General features: G+C 38.5%; 1 protein-coding gene across 6 annotated transcripts in view; it reads right to left on the bottom strand.

The window, feature by feature from the left end:
• The window catches only part of GRIK1 (glutamate ionotropic receptor kainate type subunit 1), a 155,806-nt gene that overhangs the window by 61,187 nt on the left and 72,146 nt on the right, over positions 1 to 22,473 (bottom strand). For 5 of the 6 annotated variants that reach the window (XR_004309438.1, XM_015881129.2, XM_032448614.1 and 2 more), the window contains exons 2-4: positions 13,285 to 13,452; positions 10,820 to 11,077; positions 4,227 to 4,408 (exon numbers count right to left, since the gene is read on the bottom strand). Coding sequence is in view for 5 of the 6 variants with exons in the window: in XM_015881129.2 (XP_015736615.1) it covers positions 4,227 to 4,408; positions 10,820 to 11,077; positions 13,285 to 13,452 (608 nt within the window). In the remaining variant the exon portion in view is untranslated. Of the gene's footprint in view, positions 1 to 4,226; positions 4,409 to 10,819; positions 11,078 to 13,284; positions 13,453 to 16,350; positions 16,451 to 22,473 lie in introns of those variants that run through there. The other variant, XM_032448615.1, reaches the window with a different exon arrangement.

The raw sequence follows: 22,473 nt of genomic DNA on the forward strand, positions 1-22,473 counted from the left end.
TTATGCTGGACCTTTCGAGAACACAGTTTTGTTCCTTAGAAGCCTCAACTGCACTTAGCTCTTGCTTTCAGCAACTGAATGGAACTAGAAGATCTTCAAGGTTTCTTTGAACCCAAGCCATCCTATGAGTCCATACTAGGTTTTGTTGCTTGTCAGAGGATTTGTTCAGTCTTTATGAATTTTAAAGCTCCAGCAGAAAATGTTTTCAAGTAGATCATGAGAGTCCAGATCAGCTGCATCTTATTCCATCATCTCACTTGAAAACTGCAGGTGTAACATCTGGATCAAGTAATTTCAGATACCCTGATGCCTATGGGTCACTTTGATCCAATGGCTTGGATAGTTATTTGGCTGCATGGTAAAGGCAAACAGAGCCATGAAACTCCTTTAGTCACCATGCACCAGTCACGTGGTTACCATTTCTCATGAGGGAATATGGAGAGAAAAATCACAGCAACTACTGGAAAAAGCAGCAATTAATAATCACAATTTCTGCTTACTCCTTCCAGATGCCAATGATGGGAGGGCCAGGTTTCATTAAACTGGCTGGGGAATGTGAAAGACTGGGCTCTCTGTAGCGTGTAAGAGAGAAGTGAAAATGCAGACGTTTAGGGAATAGGTTATTCAGATGCATGTAGGCTTTGTATTTTGTTTAAATTAGGTTATTGATTCTCCTGTTATTTTGCACAGGGAAGAAGTGTGGCTCAATGCTGTTTTATTTGAAGCTGTAAATAAGCGAAAGATTGTCCCATTTAAGAGAAGGAATCTGTCTTTTCTGCTCATTTGTAAACAAACACTCTAAGGTGGAAAGCAAAGAGGTCAACTCCTTGTGTTCTACACCTGGTAATCTATCAAGTATGGACAGCTTCACGTTCACAAACACAGCTCCATATACTGACATTTTCAGTGCACCATTTAAAATGCATTGATTCTCCAGTCCCAGCAAGAACTTTTGGACTTTCCTTGCCCTCTCTTCCCAGCAGACAAGCCATGCCTTAGCCAGTGCCCCCCACTGTTATTGTAAGCAGCCCTTGCTTGGAGAGTCCTTGGTGCTGAGGCAAGGCTTGGAAGAGGTGAGGGATGCTGGCTGCCTGGATGTGGAGTGTCCAAAAAAGATGGAGTTCAGGAGCAGAGAGGTAATCATCCCCCTGTACTCAGCACTGGTGAGATCACACCTTGAGTATTGTCTTCAGTTTTGGGCCCCTCACTACAAGAAAGACATTGAGGCCCCAGAACATGTCCAGAGAAGGGCAATGAAATTGGTGAGGGGTTTGGAGCACAAGTCTTATGAGGAGTGGCTCAGGGAGCTGGGATTGTTTAGTAGCTTCCTGAAGGGAGGTCGTGATGAGGAGTGGTTTGGCCTCTTCTCCTAGGCAACAAATAGGATGCAAGGAAATGGCCACAAGTTGTACCAGAAGAGGTTTAGATCAAACATAAGTAAAACCTTTTTCTCTCAGAGAGTGGTCAGGCACTGGAATGGCTGCCCAGGGAGGTGGTGGAGTCACCATTCCTGGCAGTGTTCAAGAGGTATCTGGATAAGGAGCTACAAGATATGGTTTAGTGGTTTGTGGTAAGGAATGGTAATGGGAGGACAGTTGGACTAGATGATCTTGTAGGTCCTTTCTAACCTTGTGATTCTATGATTCTGTGAAGAAAGGAGATAAAGACCCTTCCACAAAGCTCTGGGAGGAACCCAGGCAGGCTTGGTCAGTGAGCAGCATACAAGGAACCAAGCATAAGAGATAGGGGGCACATGTTTGTATGACTGTGCTACAATTTTAATCTGTGAAATACCATTCCCACTCCAACCTACTGCACATTTCCACCTCCTTTATTTATCTTCTCCTGTGTGGGCAACCAAGTTTCAATTACGTTGTTGTAAATGTAAATGCAGTAGTCAACAAAAAATAGTTTCTTTGGGGCCAGCTTTAGGTGACTGTTGGCTCTGATTTATATCCAATCAGAAATCTTATGTAATTTAATGATGATATGTATAAATACTTTTTGTTTTTATTACTAATATTAAACAATTATCTTAAAATAATTGTAATACTATTCTCTTCAATATCATGTTCTCATTCAATGTAAAACTGTACTCATCACTGTATGCAGTGATGAGAACATGAATCATGGTAATCCAAGTGGCTGACCTACAGTCAGATGAGCCACACAAACTTGGAGCCCTCCATATCTCCATATTTCACAGCTGCTTTTGACAGTGAGGAACTTCAGCATCTGAGTTACAGCTACCAGCAGCTAGATACAGCCACAGAAATGTCTCATACAAAAGCTATTTTCCCTTTATTTCTAGACTATATTTATGATGCCTCTGTTCCCACAGCTCTGACCCCCAGGTGTACCTCTCTTAATTTTCTTGTTTTCTTCCACATAGCCATCCACTATCCCTCTCTGAGCTCTCAAGGCATTGGAAAGCATTATCTGAATCTGCAGCATATCTATTGTTTCTGGTGATCCATTTCCCACACAAACCATTTTGCCACTTTGCCCTGTCTTAGTGCATCTTTTAGCACTTCCTCTTCTTCTTTTGACGTGAAGGTTATTGTATTTTCCTTTTTTTTTACACTCAGACTGGCGCATTTGAAGTTCTTGTGCCTCCTGCAGCATGCCAAACATCTGCACTATCTTCTTGCAGAGCCTTGAAAATTCATGCTGTCAGTTTAACCCTTCCCCCACAGATCTCATTTTGGAGCAGCTTGTTCCTAATGTCAGGTTGTAATCCATTTGGATAGCCCTCTGCCAATTGGGGTGAGGGCACAGAAGCTCTCCTGCCCACCCTTCCCCACATACTGCTGCTTGCAGGTGGAACAGCAGTTCTTTCCCCGCTTTCCCAACACCACACCTGCATCTGGACCTACTGTAAATATATAGCTTGCATGAGAAAACTCTAAGATATAGTACAGGTCCACTTTTCCAATAGCAATAAAGCCAGCCCTCTCAGTTCATTGGAACTTGTGTACCCCAGCTCATTTAGGACACCATCCTGCAAGTCTGTATTGACAGGATCAAGGGTCTGCTGTATGGACAAGATGGTTTTGGGTTCCACTGACTATTACATCCAGTATTTGGACTTACCTATTTGATTAGAAATGTTGCTCTACATAACTTAAATATTCCAGCAAAATATTCCAGGTTGGGAGCATCAGAGTTTCAACTTTACAGGACAGCCCATCTTTGTCCCTTTAGATCAGTGGAACCTTTCCTCTTGGAATCAGCATTTCCCACTAAACTGACTGACAGTAATAGCACCAAAAACCAATCCAAAAATCCAAGGAAAACATTGTTCCCAATGTGCTGCTTGCTTGAGATTATTGAATATAGGTCACTGACTTGCAGGAGACTGTGCTTTAGACTTTAATTGTCTAGAAATGTATAGTAAGTGACAACAGCAAATTCTAATTTGCACCACTCTTTGTGTGCCCCTGGTAACGTCCCAGCCCATTACCATCAGGCTTTGTGGCATCTGTCCTTGCCTTGTGTGACTGTCCAGCTCTCACACGTAGGTCAGGATCATGCCAACCCTTGAACAATAGCCTCTCTTCATGTTTAAGGTACAGTTTCTTTCTCTGATAATGTCTCCATCCTATCTTCTTGCTGTCCCAGAGTATAAAATGTAATGAGATAATGCCAGCAGACCACATTTTGCTTTGTTACAGGATGTGAATGCAGAGATATGCTATTTTCTGCAGTAGATTAATGCCCCATTGTTACTACAGTCAGAACTGAATCTGATGGGCAGCCTCCGTGGAGGCAACACCTCAATGAGAGCCACTCTTAAGCGCCCCAAAATAGGGCTCTTTCTTTTTTTTTGTGGGAGAAGACATACAAAGTGTCTCAATCAAATTAAAATAATCTAAAACAGATGCAGCAATCTTCCTACTTAAACAGAACCTGAAGTCCTAAAGAAAAATGAATATTTTCTTCTGATGGATATTTACAAACTTATTTTCAGACATCTCAGTATCATAAAATCATGTGAGTTGGAAGGGATCCTTAAAGGTCATCCAGTGCAACCCCCCGCAATGAACGGCAACATCTACATCAATACTGCTGCTCATTCTTCTGGCTCTGTGAGGTCCTGAAACCCCATTGAATGCTGAAATTGCTGCAAATTCCATAGTGCCTTCTGTCCCTTGTATTAAGTATTGAGGTTGACATCTTTCAGGATGCAAATTTAATGTCATGCATTTTCACCCCATTCTACATACCTGCTTAAGGATTTCTGCTGCAGTTTCATGTGAGCAATCAAATATCACGTAGAACTCCTTGCCTTTCTTCATCTCCTTGAGTAAAGGCCTGGCATCCTTATTCCCAGAGGGCAACTGGCGGATTTTGATTTTAATGTTGTATCTAGAAGGGGCTTTGATGAGCTCTTGCAGGCGAATTAGACCTGAAAAATGATACACAATTAGACAAGCAATCTTTTTGTGCAATAACTATTTATTGTCAATTGGAATTTGCCTTTTATCAGTCCTAACATTTCATGTTTCTAAGCTGCTATCTTCATATTTGCCAACCTCCTGATTGATACAGTTTTTCCTTTTCATGATTATACTTTGCTTCAATGTCAGAATACTCTGAAATATGTTTTGAATTTGTTGACTATAGTATATGTTTGCATTGATTCAATTTCGATACTGTATGTTGCAAAAAGAAAATAGTAGTAGTAGCTGGCAGCAATTAGTACCTCAGTATTAAAGAACAAGAACACAGAATTAAGAAAATCCCCTTACTAACTTTCCTGCCTAATAGTAAGTATTTGTAGATGAGGACAAACAGAGGACGAAGACCATTCAATGTCCAGCATCTCCACTGTTGCTCACTTAAAAGCAACGGTTAGCTTAAGTGGCACTTAGCAATGATCATTCTTAATAGGCATCCATAAGGCTTTCATTGTCCTCATTTCAGCATATAATGCAATATCCCAGAGAGGGGAACTTTAATTTTTCCTTATCATCAATTCAGAGACAAAAAGCTCAAGAGCATAGTGAAATTAAATGACTTGCTTAAGTTCACTCAGCAAATCTGAGAACTTAGAAAGCATTGAAATATTTTGAGATCCAGTTCTATATCTGTAAACACAAGAATGTGATTCCTAATGCTGTCTTCAGCTGATACAAATCTACAGGGCTTATTTGAAGTCAGTGAAGCTCAACCAGTTGAGGATATGTCCAAGTATTTAAACACAGTGCAATTCTACTAACTAATTCAGCACTCCTATGTAATTTGTACTGCCTCCAAAAACAAAGTAAGATAGTTACAAGTTCTTTGAGGTGTGTGATTACAGTCGCTTTCTCATTACCCATGAACTTAATTTTCCCACAAAAAACTTGTGATCTCCTGCTGTGTGAAAGTAAAAGGCTGTCTTAATATGCAGAGAGGGAAAGACAATATGAGAAAGGAGCACTTCTTAAATAAAAATCAAACAAATGACAGATATGAAAAAAACTCATTGTTCTCCTGCTGAAGGTGGTTATATATTTATCTTGTATATTTATCCTTGGTTCATTGATCCACTGGCACATAGAAGGCAAAACAAAGCATCCCGATTTCTTCTGATGTTAGCAAGTTGCTACATATTGCTATGTTGGCTGTTGGCCTCTGTTGTTGGCTTTCACTCAATTTTCTGGCAAAGCTTTTTGAAAAAATAATCTTTCTTTCTGCCTGCAGTGCTGAGTTTGTTCTTTCAGGTCTTCAAGTATCAACAATCAATACAGAATATTAAGTATTATAAGTATTCAGATGTAAATTACTGCGCACATTGTGAGATTAGAGCCTGGCTGGAAGCCAGCCTGTGTAAATATGAAACAATTTGAACTCATTATTATGGGCATAGAGTGCATCCTTCCAACACTGACTAACAAGTAGGAGTTTATGTAATCTGCCTGTAAAGCTATAACTTGGTTGTATAATACATTCAAGTATTCAAGTGTTGACTGCAGTGTCTCAGCCACTATATCAAATAATGACTCTAACAGGATAGAATTACTTTAGGGTTAAGGAGAGTCCAGCATGTAAGGAATACCCTCAGACTGAGTATTGTTATATCTCTTTGCAGCATCAGAAACTTCGTAAGCCCCAGTGCAGTTGAACTACAAGAGCAGAAGATATTAAACTATCTGCTTCAGCCACACAGGACTCGTGCTTCCCATCAGTCATCCATGTTCTCCTCTTCCTCTTCTTCCTGCTCAACAAACCCAACCCCCTGGACATTACGTTACTGGTATTTTATTTGGAACATATATTGAATGCTAAGTACACAATCAGACTCATGGGGATATGGGATGAAGATTTGGGATAGCACAGTTCCTATCACAGTCATTTTCCTCTTGCTTATTTAGAACAACCACTCAGTCTACAATAGTCAGGAAGCCTCAGCAACTCCCTCTGAGGACTGAAAAAGGAAGTAGCAGCTAATACAGCAAGGAGCCACAAGTAACATATCCTAGACATTTGTTGACCCTCTACAAAGTAAATGATGTGACCAAAGAGAGTCCTTTTGAGACAAAAGGCTCAATTTGGGTCATCAAATCAAAGCTGTAGGAATGGAAACCAGACTTTTAGCACTAATTTTCTTGTCCTGTTATCTCTACTCTCTTATCCAGACTTTGGAATTCTTTTTTCTATTCCTTTAGAAACAATGTTGGGAACTGTAACATTGCTGGATTCAGTATTTTTCCGTCTTTTAGGGATTCAAAAGTGAGAAATGGTCTTCTCTGACACAAGCAAAATGCTTAAATATGTGAAAATCTTTGAATATTTCATATCATTTCATTATGTCTAAAACTGTAGCAAGTTGTGTGTGATATACTTAGGAATTCAGACATGCCTGACATGAATGCAGTGTTCCAACAGGCAAATAACCATACACGCTGGTGGTAATAATCATACACTACTGTGGTAGAGTGTCAGTAGAAAGTGTGCACTTCCCCATTTCCCCTTTCTTTTTTTCAATAATACATTTGTGTAGTTGATTCATTCAGACTTAAAAGTTAATGAGGTGGTTTTACTGCTATAAGAGTAAATGTTTTTATTAGGAAACCATTAGGATTAGCCAAGTATGAGCTTTTCATTGAATTATGCAAGTTCAAAGAAAGCAAATTTTGTAAAAATTCAAATTTTGCTCAATGCAATCAGATTGAAATGATATGAAAAAAAGATTTGGCTCCTGAGAATCTTAGAAAGCTAGGAGAGCTGGCTAACAAATAGAAAAAGTCAGAGATTCTTACGGTAGATGAGGTATTTGATGTGGCTACCCTTCTCATCTTCCAGTAGGTTAAAATCATTTGCTTCAGGGAAGAGGGAATAGATAAGAAGTAGAGACAAACCTGTGTTGAAGTTTGAACAATCATTGCTGTTGTTTGAGCTGTTGACAACTGGAATAGTCATGTGTCTGTTACAGATCAATGTGCAAAACACTAGTATACAAAACTGAGATATTGGAATGGATCTATTACAAAAAAAATAAACCATAATCTATGGTAACCAAGACTGGGATGTGCAATGCTTGATGTACAGTACTGTCTTTAGCAAGGTTTTGCTGGACTGTTTTAAAACTCCCAGAAACAATTATTTGCCTTACACAGGCAAGGCATTGTACTTGATATAAATTAACTCTTTTAAATTAATTATCTTTATTCTATGCTCAGAAGCCATTTCTATGCTGTCTAAAACAATAATTTTGGCTGAAAGTCTATCTTTCAATGGTGCAGAAAGGACAGTATTTAGAAATAAATATCAGCTATAGTGTATTTTATCATTCTACTTATACTGAGAGCTGAGAGACAAGAGGGTAAAAATCTGATTGACCCAAATCAGGAAAAATAAAGAATTTATAAATTTATTATTTTAGAATAAAAAACAAGCTCTGAAGTACTGTAGGTCCCTTTGTAAGAGACTGTAAAGTTGTTTAGCATGGTACATAGAAGACGAAATTTGCTAACATTTGTGTGTTTGATACGAAGCAGGATGAGTAAATGCTTCCTATTCCAAGCACAGTTTTTTAGCACTGTTGGTTGCAGATTTTATAGATTTATTTATATGGAATTTTTTTTATCTCTGAAAGTCCTGTACAGCCTGATGAGCAGATTGCTAACACTCAACCATTTATTTAATAAATGTTGAAACTTTGAATAAATTACAGAATGTCAGAAATATGTCAATATTAAAAAGCATGTATGATATGATATGTGATAATTTACTCTGAGTGTCAGCAGTGGACAAATTAGGAACAAATCTGATATGGTTATAAAATGCTGAAGAATAAAATGTTGGGTTTACAGTAAGAGACACACTGCGCTGCCAAGGAAACATAGCTCTGTATCACACTAAATTTCTTTGTTTGGTGTGATAAATTCTGTTGATATAGGCAGCTTCTTAGATGTATAGCACTTGTTCTCTCCTGGGAGGTGCCCATCTTCATATATCAACCTGCTCATGAAAAATTCAGAACTGTATGATATTGTCAGATATTCATTTTCCTGATCACAAAAAGCAGATGTCAATGAGAAAGATTTATTAAACAATAAAGATTTGTGAAGGTTAGTAGTAGGTTTTTCAGAAATTTGTCATGCACTTGTCTCTGTATTCATTCCAAAATCAGCACCTGGAAAGAAAAGTTATGGCTGAAAAACCACTGGATTGCAAAAACTGGCAGGATGTTAAATACTGTTTGAGATAAAGAGGGTAAGCACAGGTGATTGGAATCATTAGGAAGCATGAGTTCACTGAGATGAAATGATTTTTTAGCACTGCTCTGCCAAAAATGGCATTTCTCTTGGTGGAAGTGTGTATGTGGTAATGAAAGGTATAATTACAGGAGATGGGGGGAAATCTCAGCTTGGCAAACAAGCACGGTATATGGCGTCTGTGCCAGAGGGGGTCATGATGGCACATGGGCTTAGATCAGTATTGCAGTGTGAAGGACTAAAGCAGGGTTTTCACAATCTTCAAAGTAAACCCTTAAATTGGAAGCAGGGCTGATCTGCAACCTCTGTAACAACCTGAGTACACATCACTGGAAGCTCAGTGTTACAGCCACTAATTCATTGCTTAATTAGGAATGAAGCTGCTTTTCATACACAATTTGTCTCAAAGCAAAAAAATTCTTTGGATTTTTTTCTACTTGTACTATGAAGATAACAAACATGAGAGATGAGAACTAAAAAAAAGCTTAAGCTAAATGGTGCCAATTTAAACTCAAACAAAAAAATATTTATATTGATCAAAGTTGACCTCTATTCTTCCCTGACTTCATGTTAATAAGATGATTGATGATTAATTTACTTTGGAAATATCCCTGCAAATTAAGTCTCTTTCATATCAATCAATTTTTATAACTGAATATGCATACAATGCTTGGTGTTTTGGGATGTTAATTTGCTATTGGGGTAGGCTGGAAAAGATCTCCATTTGTTTACCCATTTGGAGTATTTTGGCATATACTGTTAGGAGCCCAAGAGAAATCCTGCTGATCTAGACCATCTTAGAATAGATGCAAGAAGCTTCTGTGGTAAACACAGATTGACTTGCTCCTTCTTTTCTACTTCCAGCACTCTGGTATATTCTATGAGTCTAAGGTGAGCAGAGTAGTATACTGGCATTTAAATCCACCTGTGGTATCCAGCAGGAGATGTGCTTCTTATGTGCCGTCAAATGTATACAAATGAATATAACTTTTCTAGTGTTAAAATTATGGTGTTTTTTGGTTTTTGGCTTTTCGTCTGTTTGTTTTAGCAGCGTTCTATTTTTCAGACATGTTTTTGCAATTCAACTTTAATATATATGTGTTTGGTTTGGTTTTATTTTGTATATTCCCTTCAAAGCCTTATGTAGATGCTTTTGCAGCCCAGCCAAGGTTGTTTTATGCCAATACAGTAGAACCAACTTGGACACCCATAGAGCTCTAAAATCTCTTCCCACTCCAGTGAGGGAAATGGCATTGCCTGTTCTATTTTGGCTATTAGTACAAATGTGGTATCAGCTACAGGAATAGTAAGGCCTAGATAGTTAAAGATACACAAGAGTGGCTTGGATTGCCTTATAACATCAGTGCTCTTGCTCAGTGTCCATGTATAAAAAAAATGAAAGTCATAGTCTCTGATAAAGTTTGAAATCACTTACTTCATCCCAGGAATGGGTTTGTTATTCTCTCCTTATTATCATTTATCTGTTTATTTGCTGTATGAATAAAAAGGGATGTTTAACTGATATTCATTGTCCACGGTATGTTGTTGGACAGCTCTAACTATTGCTTTTCCTAAGAGGAGTTTCTTGTCATAAAGAAGAAATGACCTTATCTGAGTTAAGAGTCCCAAACTGACAATATTTACGCAAATTTTAACTTTCAGATTCAGCATTTGGTACGCAGCTGACAATTGGATTTGCTGAGCCAGTTCCAAAGAAGAAGATAATCTCTATGTTAAAAATCCTACAGTTCAATTTTTTATTTTGTAAATGTACCCTTTTTAAGATCCTCAGCGGAAATCCTCAATCAGCCCCACACTACAGTATTTATCAGTTTGAAGCTGTAGTATTGGTTCCATATAAAGGAAGCAAAAGGTGACTTATTGCCAAGAATTCTGGAGCTATCTCCTGCTGGCTTCTTAAGTTTGGACAAAATGAACAGCCTTCCAAAAGCCATAGGCACAGAAGCCTAACTGCTCCTGATGAGATCTTTTTTCTTTTGTACTTGCTACAAGTACTCCAAACTGAGCTATCACAGGCACTTTTGTCACAGCATTTATTTATGTACATACATTAGCTTAAGTATTTTGTTTTGCAGTGTTCTGGTGCTACTTACCCGTGCTGTCTTCATATACTACTGTCACTATTTTCCAGTTGTAGTATAGTACAAGATCCAAAACTGCTCTGCTGATAGCTGCATAGTCTGGGTAGAGGTTGATATAAAATGCATCCTTGTGATCAACTGTGGGGTGTTTCCATCGGGTCTGAATATGTGGGACTTCAAGTGCATTGCAAATGGACTGCACAGCGCTGACCGAGGAGCTGTGGGATGGTCCAAACAGGGCAGCTACACCAAGAGCAAGTTGATCACATGCTGCAGAGAGAGGAAGAAGCACTTAGTCAGCAGAAGCAGGTTACTCGTGTAGCATTTACTGAGATCATTCATTCTCCATCTATGTCCATCATTTTGGAGTGACAATGAGTAAACTTGTTCCAAAACCCACTTGTAAAAGATTCCTGAAAATGACTTTGTTGATTAGCATTATATCCTAGAACAAGCTTGATACACATAAAAACCAAAACAGCTTAGTTCACCACTGAATTCAGGTCACATTGATTCCTAAATTACTTTTCTCAGAATGGCATTTTCCTGGAGAAACCAGGAGCTTTCTGATTATTGGCTTGCCAAGGGAACATTGAATGAATTAAGTTTCATGGCAGTATGTCAGGGAATACATTCATGGATTCACAACAGACACTATTACAGATTCCCACCATGACTGGCAAGATACTATCTATGTGAGTTGCTTTAATTTCAAGCTAATGAAATAATATAAACTGTAAAGGGCATTATGATTTATGGTGCTCCATAATTGATGTTTACAGAAGAAGCAATAAAGCCTAAATGCTTGAATAATGAGAGAAATAAAGAGACAATGTCACTGACATTTTAGTATCTTTCCAAATCAGTCAAACATTATTATCAACAAAGATTTCTTTATCCTTATGTCTATATCAAATGCAGTTAATATTTCCAGCAAGAAAATCCCTCCTGTAGGTGTATTTTCATTTCTTTTCCTCTCCTACGTGTTTGCAAGCTAACTTACATGAGATGAAGGAATATTAACTACTTTTGTCCATTTTTATAATTTACTGCAGATGTTTCTGATGAGCTCTTTATAGACTGGGACAAAGCCTTGCACTGAGCTGCCATATTGCTCTCTTTGTAAGGTAGTTCTCTGTTGAAAGTCTGGAAATCTCTGCTATTGAACTAAATACTGAATTCTAAATATCTAAACACCCACGATGAACAGAGGTTTTTATAATTAATATTTAGCTATCTAACAGTAATAAGATAGGACAGAAAATCAATTCTTTTCTGTTTTCAGTCTACAAATGGATGTCTTGCAGATGGCATAAAATGCACAGGCTTTCAAAGTTTAATACAAAAGCTTTCTGAAAAGCTAACACATTTTAATGTGAAAATTGCATAAATAATATCAATAATTCATACCAAGAAGAAATTGCTGTTGTCTGCACAGATTCCTTGTGCTTATAGACTTACAAAAATATTTGTAATTATCTCCTTCCTACGGATTAAATGGACAAAACATCTTTGATGTTTTGTTTTGTTTTGTTTTTTTCCCAGTCTTCTTAGAAAACTAGAGTACCATGAAGAGAATTTAGTGCCTTAGACATTTGAAAGGCAGCATTCTTACACAATTTGTTTATTTTCAAGTAATATGCTTAATAGCAAACATATCTTTTAACATACTGCGAGCACATTTTGCAACACTCATAGAAACAGATGCTATTATGAACTGCAAAGCACATGTGCAAAGCCTTGGCAACTTATTGGTCTTTTCCTGGACTTGCTTGCTTGAGATTGCATGCACGCCATGTAATTCCAGGAACTAGGCTCCTGAATATATTTTAGCAAACTGCAAGATTGCCTCCTAGAGGTGAAGAAATACAACGTACTTAAGGAAAGTTATGGTATTTTTCCTCTTTCTGTTTTGCTCTGCAAGTAAATTAGACACAAATAATTGGGCCATAATTTTCCCTCTGGGAACAATAAAAGAATAAGCAAAAAATTCAGAACTTGTCCAATCCTTGTCTTACAGTTGTTTATAACAGAAGAATTGCACTCATATCTCTAACCCACTGAAGTGTTAATATTTCAGCACTGAGAGAATACTGGTCTCTGCTCTTTAAAGTAGAAATCATTTGTTATGAATAATGGATATCTGTGTGCATGTGTTAATTATGGGTTGTGACATCCCACTGTGCTCCTTGTTAGGTAGTGATCATTTTCTGCAGAATTCCAGGTGGCAAATCTGTTTTTTGGAAAGAAAAACTGGTTAGACCTGCCACCTTCCATCTGGGGCTCTAGCATGCAGACAGGATGTAGGTGTTTCATCAGAAACTAGATGACAAGTCCCAGTCCAGTTTGATTCCTAGTTCAAACAACTTCAAAATATAAATTTTACACATATTACAACCGGAGTAGAAGAAGAGATCAGGGTGTGGAAACATAGTATGGAACAGATATGTTACTGACACAGTAATTGAGATAATTACCTCTTCTTGAGGCTTCAAAACTATCAAAAAGGTTAATTCTCTGGATGTCATAGGTTAATGTCGTATTAGGCATCAGTGTTCTGTTTCTATTAATGTTGGTGACTGCAAACTTGAAAGCCAATTCTTCAATATTAACAGGCTCATTTTCCACAGTTTCAAAGATCCCTCCTGTTGATAGAGATAAAGGAGAAGTATTATTCACCTTTTCATCACTGTACATAAAAGAGAAAAATAAATTATGAACAACAATAAGCTGTGTTCATGAAGGAAAACAATTAAATTCACAGTTAAAAGCACTAAAACAAAAACACAACGGATCGTTAGTTTTTATCTACAATGTCACTGTAGGTTAGCTTGATATTATGAATGTTGGTTAGACAAACATCTGTGAAAGATAATGCGTGCTTATCATTCAGTCTGCCTAAAGTAAAATGCTTAAATGTTTCTTAAAACTTCTGTTGAGTTCCCAACTGAAAACATAGTGGTATTCATTGGTATTGTTTGCACTGCTCAATCTAACCTATTTTTAGAGCTGCAACTTGGATATGTTGGGGATGTTTTCTAAAGCGCACATATCCCGGCCATACGAAATCCATGTTTAGCAACAGCAGCTTGAGAAATTGACTGGAAATTTCCACTTGAGGTCTTTGCCTTAGAAGGGGTTGTGTTTTGTTGTCATTACTTGCACTTTGGGCATCACTGTTTGCCACTGGTGAATGGCTATGCTTTTTCAAAGATCATTACTGTACAAGCTGAATTTGTTATAAAATGTTATAAAACACAACTGAGCCACACTGCTCCCACAAAAGACTCTAACTCTGTGCCAAAGTGGCAAGTGATGTCTCTAGTGGTGTAATGCCTAATGCTACTGTCATGGAACTGATTTAGAAGTTCCCTTGCAAGGACAGTGCTACATCTTGCACAACTGCCTTCTGCTTCTTTCTCTAAACATTTAGTATGTGCTTCGAACTGTTTGAACTGTGAGGTTGTCCCAGCCCATTCTGTGCAATTTCAGTCAAGCAACAGCTCTTTGAGCTCTGCTCAATTTGTCAGAACTTATTTTTTATCTTTCAAACTGAAATTGTATGTACCTCTTGATCCTTGATGAAATAAATGACACGAGTCAGAACTTTAACATGGAAGCAAGTCTTCCAGTAGAGATTTAAATTTTGGAAGCATTATTGATTGTTTTCTCATATTTTCTGAGATGGAGAAGGTGGCTAAGTTTCACGTCAACAGGCTGTCCCACTTATACTGGGATGTCTACTCCTTCTAGCCTCTACAGATTATATAACACCAACAACACATTCAAACTGCCTGGGAGTACTGGGATTTGATGAATGCATAACAAACACAGCTAATTTGAAAAAAATAGCTCCTTTGAACAGCAATTTCCAGCTTCAGTACTTGATTTTGCAAGTATAATTTACTAATTCAGTGCGAGTCACTAGAGAATACTTTGGATTTCTCTGTTACATATTTTCACATTTCCCCATGTGAAATTTGAGCCTTAGACATCGCTTAATATTTCCTGAACATTAGAATGTATTCAGCTAATGCAATTTTGATGTCACCAATGTAGGAGTAGCACAGTCATTAGCTGACAATCAGGAAATGGAAACACAGCAGAATTAAAACCTGTTTTGAATTTTAACTCAGCAATGAAAATACTGGAGGCTATCAAACCCAAGTTGTAATTTCTAGTTACACTCAAATACAAAACATCTCTCAACATCTCTTAAAATGATGTACAACAATACCTTAACAAAACTTTAGACATTTTGCCAATTTAAGCAATGCTTCCATTTACTATATATGTTTCAGACTTGCATTTTACGTATGCAGTTATTTCAGAGACTATAATTCCTCATTACAATAATGATACCAACAAGTTTACCTTTTTTTCCTGGTTCAATAAAATTTACTTTCCCATCTTTCAACCAAAGAACACAAGTACTTTCTGTTGGCAATAGTGCTGTTTAGTCTTGAGACAGCAATGAACAATAGTTATGTTTTACTTGGACCTTTACTAGAATTAGCAGAACATTATTTCATATGGCAAGGTGAAAAACGATTGTTATTTTGGATAGCCTAAGATAGCATTCTATTCAGCCATGGTGTTGTTAGCAAAAAATCTTCTCCATCATGGAAACTACTATTGTAGTCTGTACATACCACAAACACAAGAACTTTTTCATTTCAGGGTTAGGACTTTTCCAGACCTGTAATCAGTTGCCTATTAAATTGAGATTAATTTTAATTAGCATATGTTCTGGAGCTATTTATAATTCATTAGCAATTTTTTACAGAATTTTTCCTTGATTCCCCTAAAAGAAGAATAAGAATCCACTGGGCAGGAGGGAAGAGTGGAAGGCAAGGAAGAGTGATGGAAATAGTGAAGGTTTCACTAAGCAAACAAATCAAAACTGCATATATAACATCACATGAACTTCAAGTATATTCAGATATATTTCTCTGAAGGTCAGATGTATAATCAGTATTTTGGTACATATTTGACATCTTTTCTGGACTTCTTTTATACATATTAACATAGCAGTAATGTGCTGATAGAGAACTTCAGTTAAAAGCTTTAATTTGCTGGTGAGATTAACTGGATATATCTGCATAAGAATAGGGTAGATAGTCATAATTATATACATGAATTATACCTTATAGAATCAAAGAAACACATCTGTTTGGATGTGGTTGGATGGTTTGGACTGGAAGGAGCCTCAAGGATCACCTCATTCCAACCCCGCTGCCATGGACAGGGACATCTTCCACTGGGTCAGGTTCCTCAAATCCCCATCCAACCTGGCTTTGAACAATTCCAGGGAGGGGGCATCCACAACTTCTGTGGGGAACCTGCGCCAGTCTTCCTAATATCTAATCTAAATCTAGTAATTTTTAGTCTAAAACCATTACTCCTTGTTCTATCACTACACCTCCAGATAAAAATGTTGCTCCCCACTTTTCCTGCAGGTTCCCTTCAGGTACTGGAAGGCCCCACTAAGGTCTCCCCAAAGCCATCCCTTCTCCAGGCTGAACAGCCCCAATACTCTCAACCTGTCTTCACAGGAGAGATGCTCCAGTGTTCTTAATATCTTCATGGCCTCCTCCAGACTCGCTCCCACAGATTCGTATAATTCTTGTGCTGAGGCCCCTGACACAACACTGCAGATGGAGCCTCATGAGGTCAGAGCAAAGGAGGACAATCCCTCCCTCTCCCTGCTGGCCGTCCCTCTTGTGATGCAACACAGGACACAGCTGACCCATGCTGTGAGCACACACTAGAGGAACATGTTGAGTCCCTCATTGACCGATACCCCAAGTCCTTCTCCACAGGGTTCTCCTTAAGCCATTCTCCTTAAGCTGAACTGGAAATGTTGAACAGGATGCCATTCAGGGTCTCTGAAAGCTACTGCTTCCTTGCCCCCACCACTCCTGGGATGGTCTCCTAAGTATGGAGACCACTGACATCACTCTTCCAAGCCACTAAATATTTACTTGGCTTTATATTCTCCTGATAACACTAAAAGGAGTACCCGGCTGCCCATGAACAAACTCAGTTTTATAGTTTATGAAGGAAGTCATTGTCTGCTGTGAGTGAAGTTTGGGGAAAGTCAGAACTGATACCTATATGAGCTTGATTTTTTTTCTTTTGGGACCTATATGTGTAAAAAGAGCCAAATCAGCCTATAAATTTGCATCACAAACAAAGCAGAAGATACAGTCATAGAATCATAGAATCTTTTGAGTTGGAAGGGATCTCAAAGATCATCTAATCCAACTCCCCTGCAAGGAACAGGGGCTGTTCCATACTGTTGTGTTTTGATCCTTGTATTCTTAATGAAATCTAGCCATTTATTATTCTCTCATGTTCTGCTAATGGCTTGACATCAAGCCTAGAATTTATTGTAAGGTTCAGGTTAAAAGAGAAAGAGCAGATTAACTGACAAATTTGATGAAGAACCTGTTTGTCAGATGTTTTATTTAAATAAGCAACATTTAAAAAAAAAATTTACCAAATTGTACATGGGAAGGAAAATAAATCAATGTTAAGATACAAATGATGCTGAAGCAATGAGGCTGTTTCTTCTGATCTCAAAAACAAGCACTGCCATCCAAGATAGGTTATTGGTAGCACTTACAGGGGACAAAGTCCTCCCTTTCATCTAACTCCCTTCCATACTAATTATTCTTTGAAACAGTATATGCTTTCATGCATTATAGGCCAACCAAAGTCTTAGTCCTGGGCAATGGCAGACCTACCTTTTCTTCAAGGTCAATGGTCAAGGAACAGGCTCCCCATGGCAGTGGGCATGACACCAAGTTCAAGAAGCATTTGAACCATTCTCTCAGGCATAGAGTGTGAATTTTGCATGGTTCTTTTTGGAGCCTGGAGTGGAACCCGATGGATGTTGTTCATTGCTTCCAACTTGGAATATCCTGTGATTCGGTGGTTCTGCACTGGCACTGTGTTTGCACGCATTATGGACAGTTTTTGGCCTCCTGAATCGCTGGAAAGCTGAGTACCCAAAGCAAGGTGAGTATGAGACCTATAGGAGCTGCTTTGGTTCTCATGGCTGTTAACACTACTCAGTTGCTGTGCCATCAGACACAGCTGAGGAGCATTCCCATGCTCTGATCCCACATGCCCTGCTGCTCACAGACTCTGGAGAGGCAAAGCCAGACCTACATTACTTGGTCTTATTGCATGCAAGGAACAGCTCCCTCAGCCACACTTAAGCACACCAAAGGGAAAACCAGTAGTTGTGTTCATTTAACAAATAAATCTGCTCCAGTACACAAAGCGTGTGAAGAAACATTTCACTTTCTGCATTTACTTTACAGAGTCATGTCTCAGAGACTGAAGAGAAAAGCTGTATAGGCCCCTACTTCTAATTTAGCTGTGAAAAGTAAAGAGGAACATGCCTACTTGGCTAATCTGTCTCTAACAGAAACAAGATCTAAATCACAAATGACTGCTCTTCAGAGAACAGCAAGGGATTCAAGTCCAACTGACAAATATCACAAAGCATCATCCCCATTCATCCTTTGAAGGAAAAAAAAAAAAAAAAAAAAAAAGCTACAAGTAAAATGTCAAAAATGCAAAAGCACGCTTTAGTAGGCACCTGAAAAAGTATCTCCAGACCTTCTGAGCAAGAAAATATTTCCATTTAATGGGGGTCATCATGGACTGAGAGAGTTTTAGAAAAGGTCATGACTGAATCAATTTCCATATCATTCAAAGGATATCAACATTTCGCTTCAAGACAAGGCAGAGCTCAAAAGCCTGTTATTGGAAAAATTCTCTGTCCCCATTTTCAGACCTGCCATGAACAGCAACAGCTAGAAGTTGTTGACCTTTCTGATGGCAGTTATTGACCTGTCTCTCCAGGCTTTTTTGGTTGGATTTCCTCAATGCAAAATATCTCACTAACAAATTTCAGCCCCAGTGCAACAGATCTAGTATATTATTTTAGCTTCATGTATACAGAACTGCCTGATTAGACATGGATGATTTTTTGTGATTTCAATCATTTTGATGCTTTCAAAATTAAATGTGAACTTCCCAAAATATTTTTTAAAACTATATTCTCTTTGCAGATAGATTTTCTTTACCTACTCCACAGCTAAGATAAGAACGGTGCTTTAATGCACTGGTTTTTTTTTTCTTATTAGTTTTTACTCTCTATTGAAGTACTTCAAAAAAGCCAAGTGGGAATAGAGGTAGGCTTACAGAAATAGGCCTGGTAGCTTGCAAAACAGAGGTGTGAAAACACAACTGCTTTTGAGGGAGGTCTGTGTTACGCTCTGACACATAAAGGAGACTGAAAGAGAAAAACATGTTCAGCCCTTAAGCCAGCCTAAAATCCAATGGTTGCCATGGATATGCCAAAACAGCAGCTATTTTTCAGATTTAGATCTTGCTCTGGGACACTCATACATTCATTATCTCGTTGGATAAACTTCAGATTTCCCAAATAAATTTTCTGCAAGTCTCCCCAGCTCACTGGTGGCTCCATGAGGCAGATCTGCACCCAGCTTTATACACTGAACCAGAGGTTAACCTCCTTTGCACATTAGCAGGCTGCTGTGTGTATCAGCTATTGAACTGTCATCTGGAAAATTTAAAGTGCTTTATTACCAGAGAATTCTTTCTACTTTTTGACCAGTGGCAAATGTTGGCAGTGTGGGCAGAAAAAAAAGTGTTTGTGCTATTAAAATAGAGAAAAGAATTGCTGAATAAAAGATAAAATTTTCAAAGACCATAGGCCAAGCCACCACTAGACACAATGAGATGTTAAGAATACGCTGCTTGATGTTTATTTACTGCCAGATTTTCATCCCCTAAGATAGTATCTTGGTCCTAGAGCCAGCATTTCCAGCCCCTTAAGTTGCAGCACAGCCATTCATACATGCACATCCATCCAGATGTGAGCATACTGGTACTAATTACAAGTATTTTGATACTATGACAGAAATTAAAGCAAGAAACAGCTGTTATGTTGTTTGTGTTCTATTGAGGTTCTACACTTTAAAAGACTGCTATGTGACAGCAAACATGCTGACTATGCAGTAAGAAATGTTTGCAATAATAAAAGGTACTACCAAAGAACAATGGGAAAATACAGAAAACAGCTAAGATTTTCCTTATTTATTTATTTATTTATTTATTTTGCACAGGATGGCACTCTCATTCAGTAGTGTGGATGCACGTGGCCCACAGGAAGGCACTGCTTCATCTCTGAGGATTTGAGCCACTGGAGGCTCTCAAAGGCATCCTGGTCCCACAACATGCATGCAATCCACTAGCAGGATTTCCAGATACAACTGAACATCTACATCCCAGCAGACCGCTGCTTTGAGAAGTCTCTCCTCCCACCCACAGTACCATCTGAACACCATGGTGTCCATGAAACCTCATTAAAACTTACCTGTTAGCCACTGAAGAGAAGTGTTTGTTAAAATCCTAATGACTGCACAGGTATGTGTCACTGCCTTCTCGAAAGAGAAGCCGTTGCTGATGTCGAGTTAATGCAGGAGATTCATAAAGCCAAATTAACATACATTTTGTCCTTGCTCCCTATCAGTACACACATGGACTCTCAGAGCTCTGCTGCCTGAATTGCTATGAGCTCACACACAACTCTGTTGCTTGAGGTGTGGGACTGAATGGAGCAAGGCAAAATGGTGCTTATAAACGGTTTTTCTGCAGGCTATATTCAGTTGTGGAAAGTGCTGCTGGGACTGAAAGCACTTACTGCTAGAAAACATCCCAAGCACTTCCTCTGCCCTTGTCTCTTAGCAGAGGATGTTTTCTCCTCTGCCATAAGGTGCCCAACAGAGAGCCAGTGTGAGTGTACTCGTCACAGAGCTAAGGCTGGTGTTCATCTTACAGGGAAAGAATAATCAAATGAATTATTACTTACAGACTTACATTTTGAAAGTATCTTTCTTTTTAAAGCTATCTCACTGACTGCGTAAGATTATTTCAGAAATTGGTTATTACCTCCAATTTACATATGACCTAAAAACTACTCTGTTGTATGTGTGAATTTGAAGAAAAAAGAAAAAAGTTTCTCAGAAATAATCATTAACAATCACAATCCTATAACCAACAATAATTGCATTTTGTATTTACAAATCCAGACTGAAATGGGCTTACTCCCTGGGCTTTTAATGGAATTAAATGCATGGGTTTTGCATGAGGTGCATGGAATATAAACTAAACACATTAGTATTCTTTGAACGGGTGAATTTAGCCTTGCAATGGGGACCTCTGAGTTAGGCAGCTATTATCATCCTCATTTTACAGACGGTGAAGCTGAGAGCTCGAGTGACTTTTCTACCATCACTCCCTCTTCAATCTGTTCAAACCCTACTTTGGAACTCTTCCACACATTGCTCTCTGCTTCAGCCTTTTCCCTGCCTTTTGGAAGCTCCAGTCCTTACCTTGGCATTTGCCATCTTCACATTCATCCAGATTGATTCCTGTCCAGTATGCCTTTGATTTCATCCTATATACCCTGCCAAGTGTCACAGCCATCTCACTACTGCTGCCAGTTCCTGAATCTGGAACATGATCCCTCTGCGACTCTTCATCCTGCTGTGGCCTCCTCCTTTTGGGATGTATGACAAACAATACTGAAAGCCCATATCCTTTTCTCAGCTCTAACTATAATATTTCCAGCCATCAAAATCAAAAATAAGAAGAAGAGATGGGCACAGAAAGGAAAATCATGATCTGGTCCTCAACAGGAAAGCCCCATACCTGTGTTTATAATCTCTGTAGCTACACGTTTCTACAGACTACAAGAAATCCACAACCAAACTGGTAGAGCAGACTGGCTTTCAGGGGCTTGGGTGAAAGTTACAAAGTTACATTTTCCTTTCCACAACTGTGTAACAGGATCGAAAAACTGAAAACAGGGTCAGGTTCATGACCTGCAACCTTGTGCAGAAAGAAAAGGGTGCAACTGAAGTGTCAAAAAGTCAGCAAAAGTGAGGATTAGGTTTGTTTGTGAGGTTAGATTTGTTTTTAGAAAGGTCACTGAATATTTGACAAACTAATACTTCAAGGATTCAAAACTCTATGACTGAAATCCGCTTCTGGGGCTGTGTTTAGGACCTGAGACTACTTTGTAGAATCAGTAGAGTCTTTATCAGTGGTCAGTGGGCACGGTAGGAGTGGACTGATGGTTGGACTAGGTGATCTTAGAGGCCTTTTCCAACCTTAATGATTCTGTGATATTCTGGACAAGAGCTAGGACCACGTTCTTGTAATTACCTGCAGACTAGCAAAAAATTGCATCCGGCTATGCTATTATCCTTTGGAAAGCATAGGGACCAAAATATGTATGTCTGTGCGTATGTACGTAAAAAGTCGAGTGTATTAGGATATAAATATTTGCTTTAGTGAGCAGGATCTATATGATTTTAGCTTGTTATTGCGGAGATATTTCCCAGGAGCTCAATCAGTACAATTTGCCTTATAAAATTTTCTAATAATGAACTTTTTCTATTTTTACAGGGTAAAGAACGATTGACCTGTTTTATGCATGTCTTGCAATACAGTGATAGTACTAGCAAGAAACTAAAGGGTGCTTTTAGAAGTGCAAACTCTCTATTTGATAGCTTTAGATAATAATTGTCTTACTGCTTGTACTTCATTGTTTTCACCTG

Source organism: Coturnix japonica, chromosome 1, assembly GCF_001577835.2.
Source record: "Coturnix japonica isolate 7356 chromosome 1, Coturnix japonica 2.1, whole genome shotgun sequence".
NCBI classification, from domain to species: domain Eukaryota; kingdom Metazoa; phylum Chordata; class Aves; order Galliformes; family Phasianidae; genus Coturnix; species Coturnix japonica.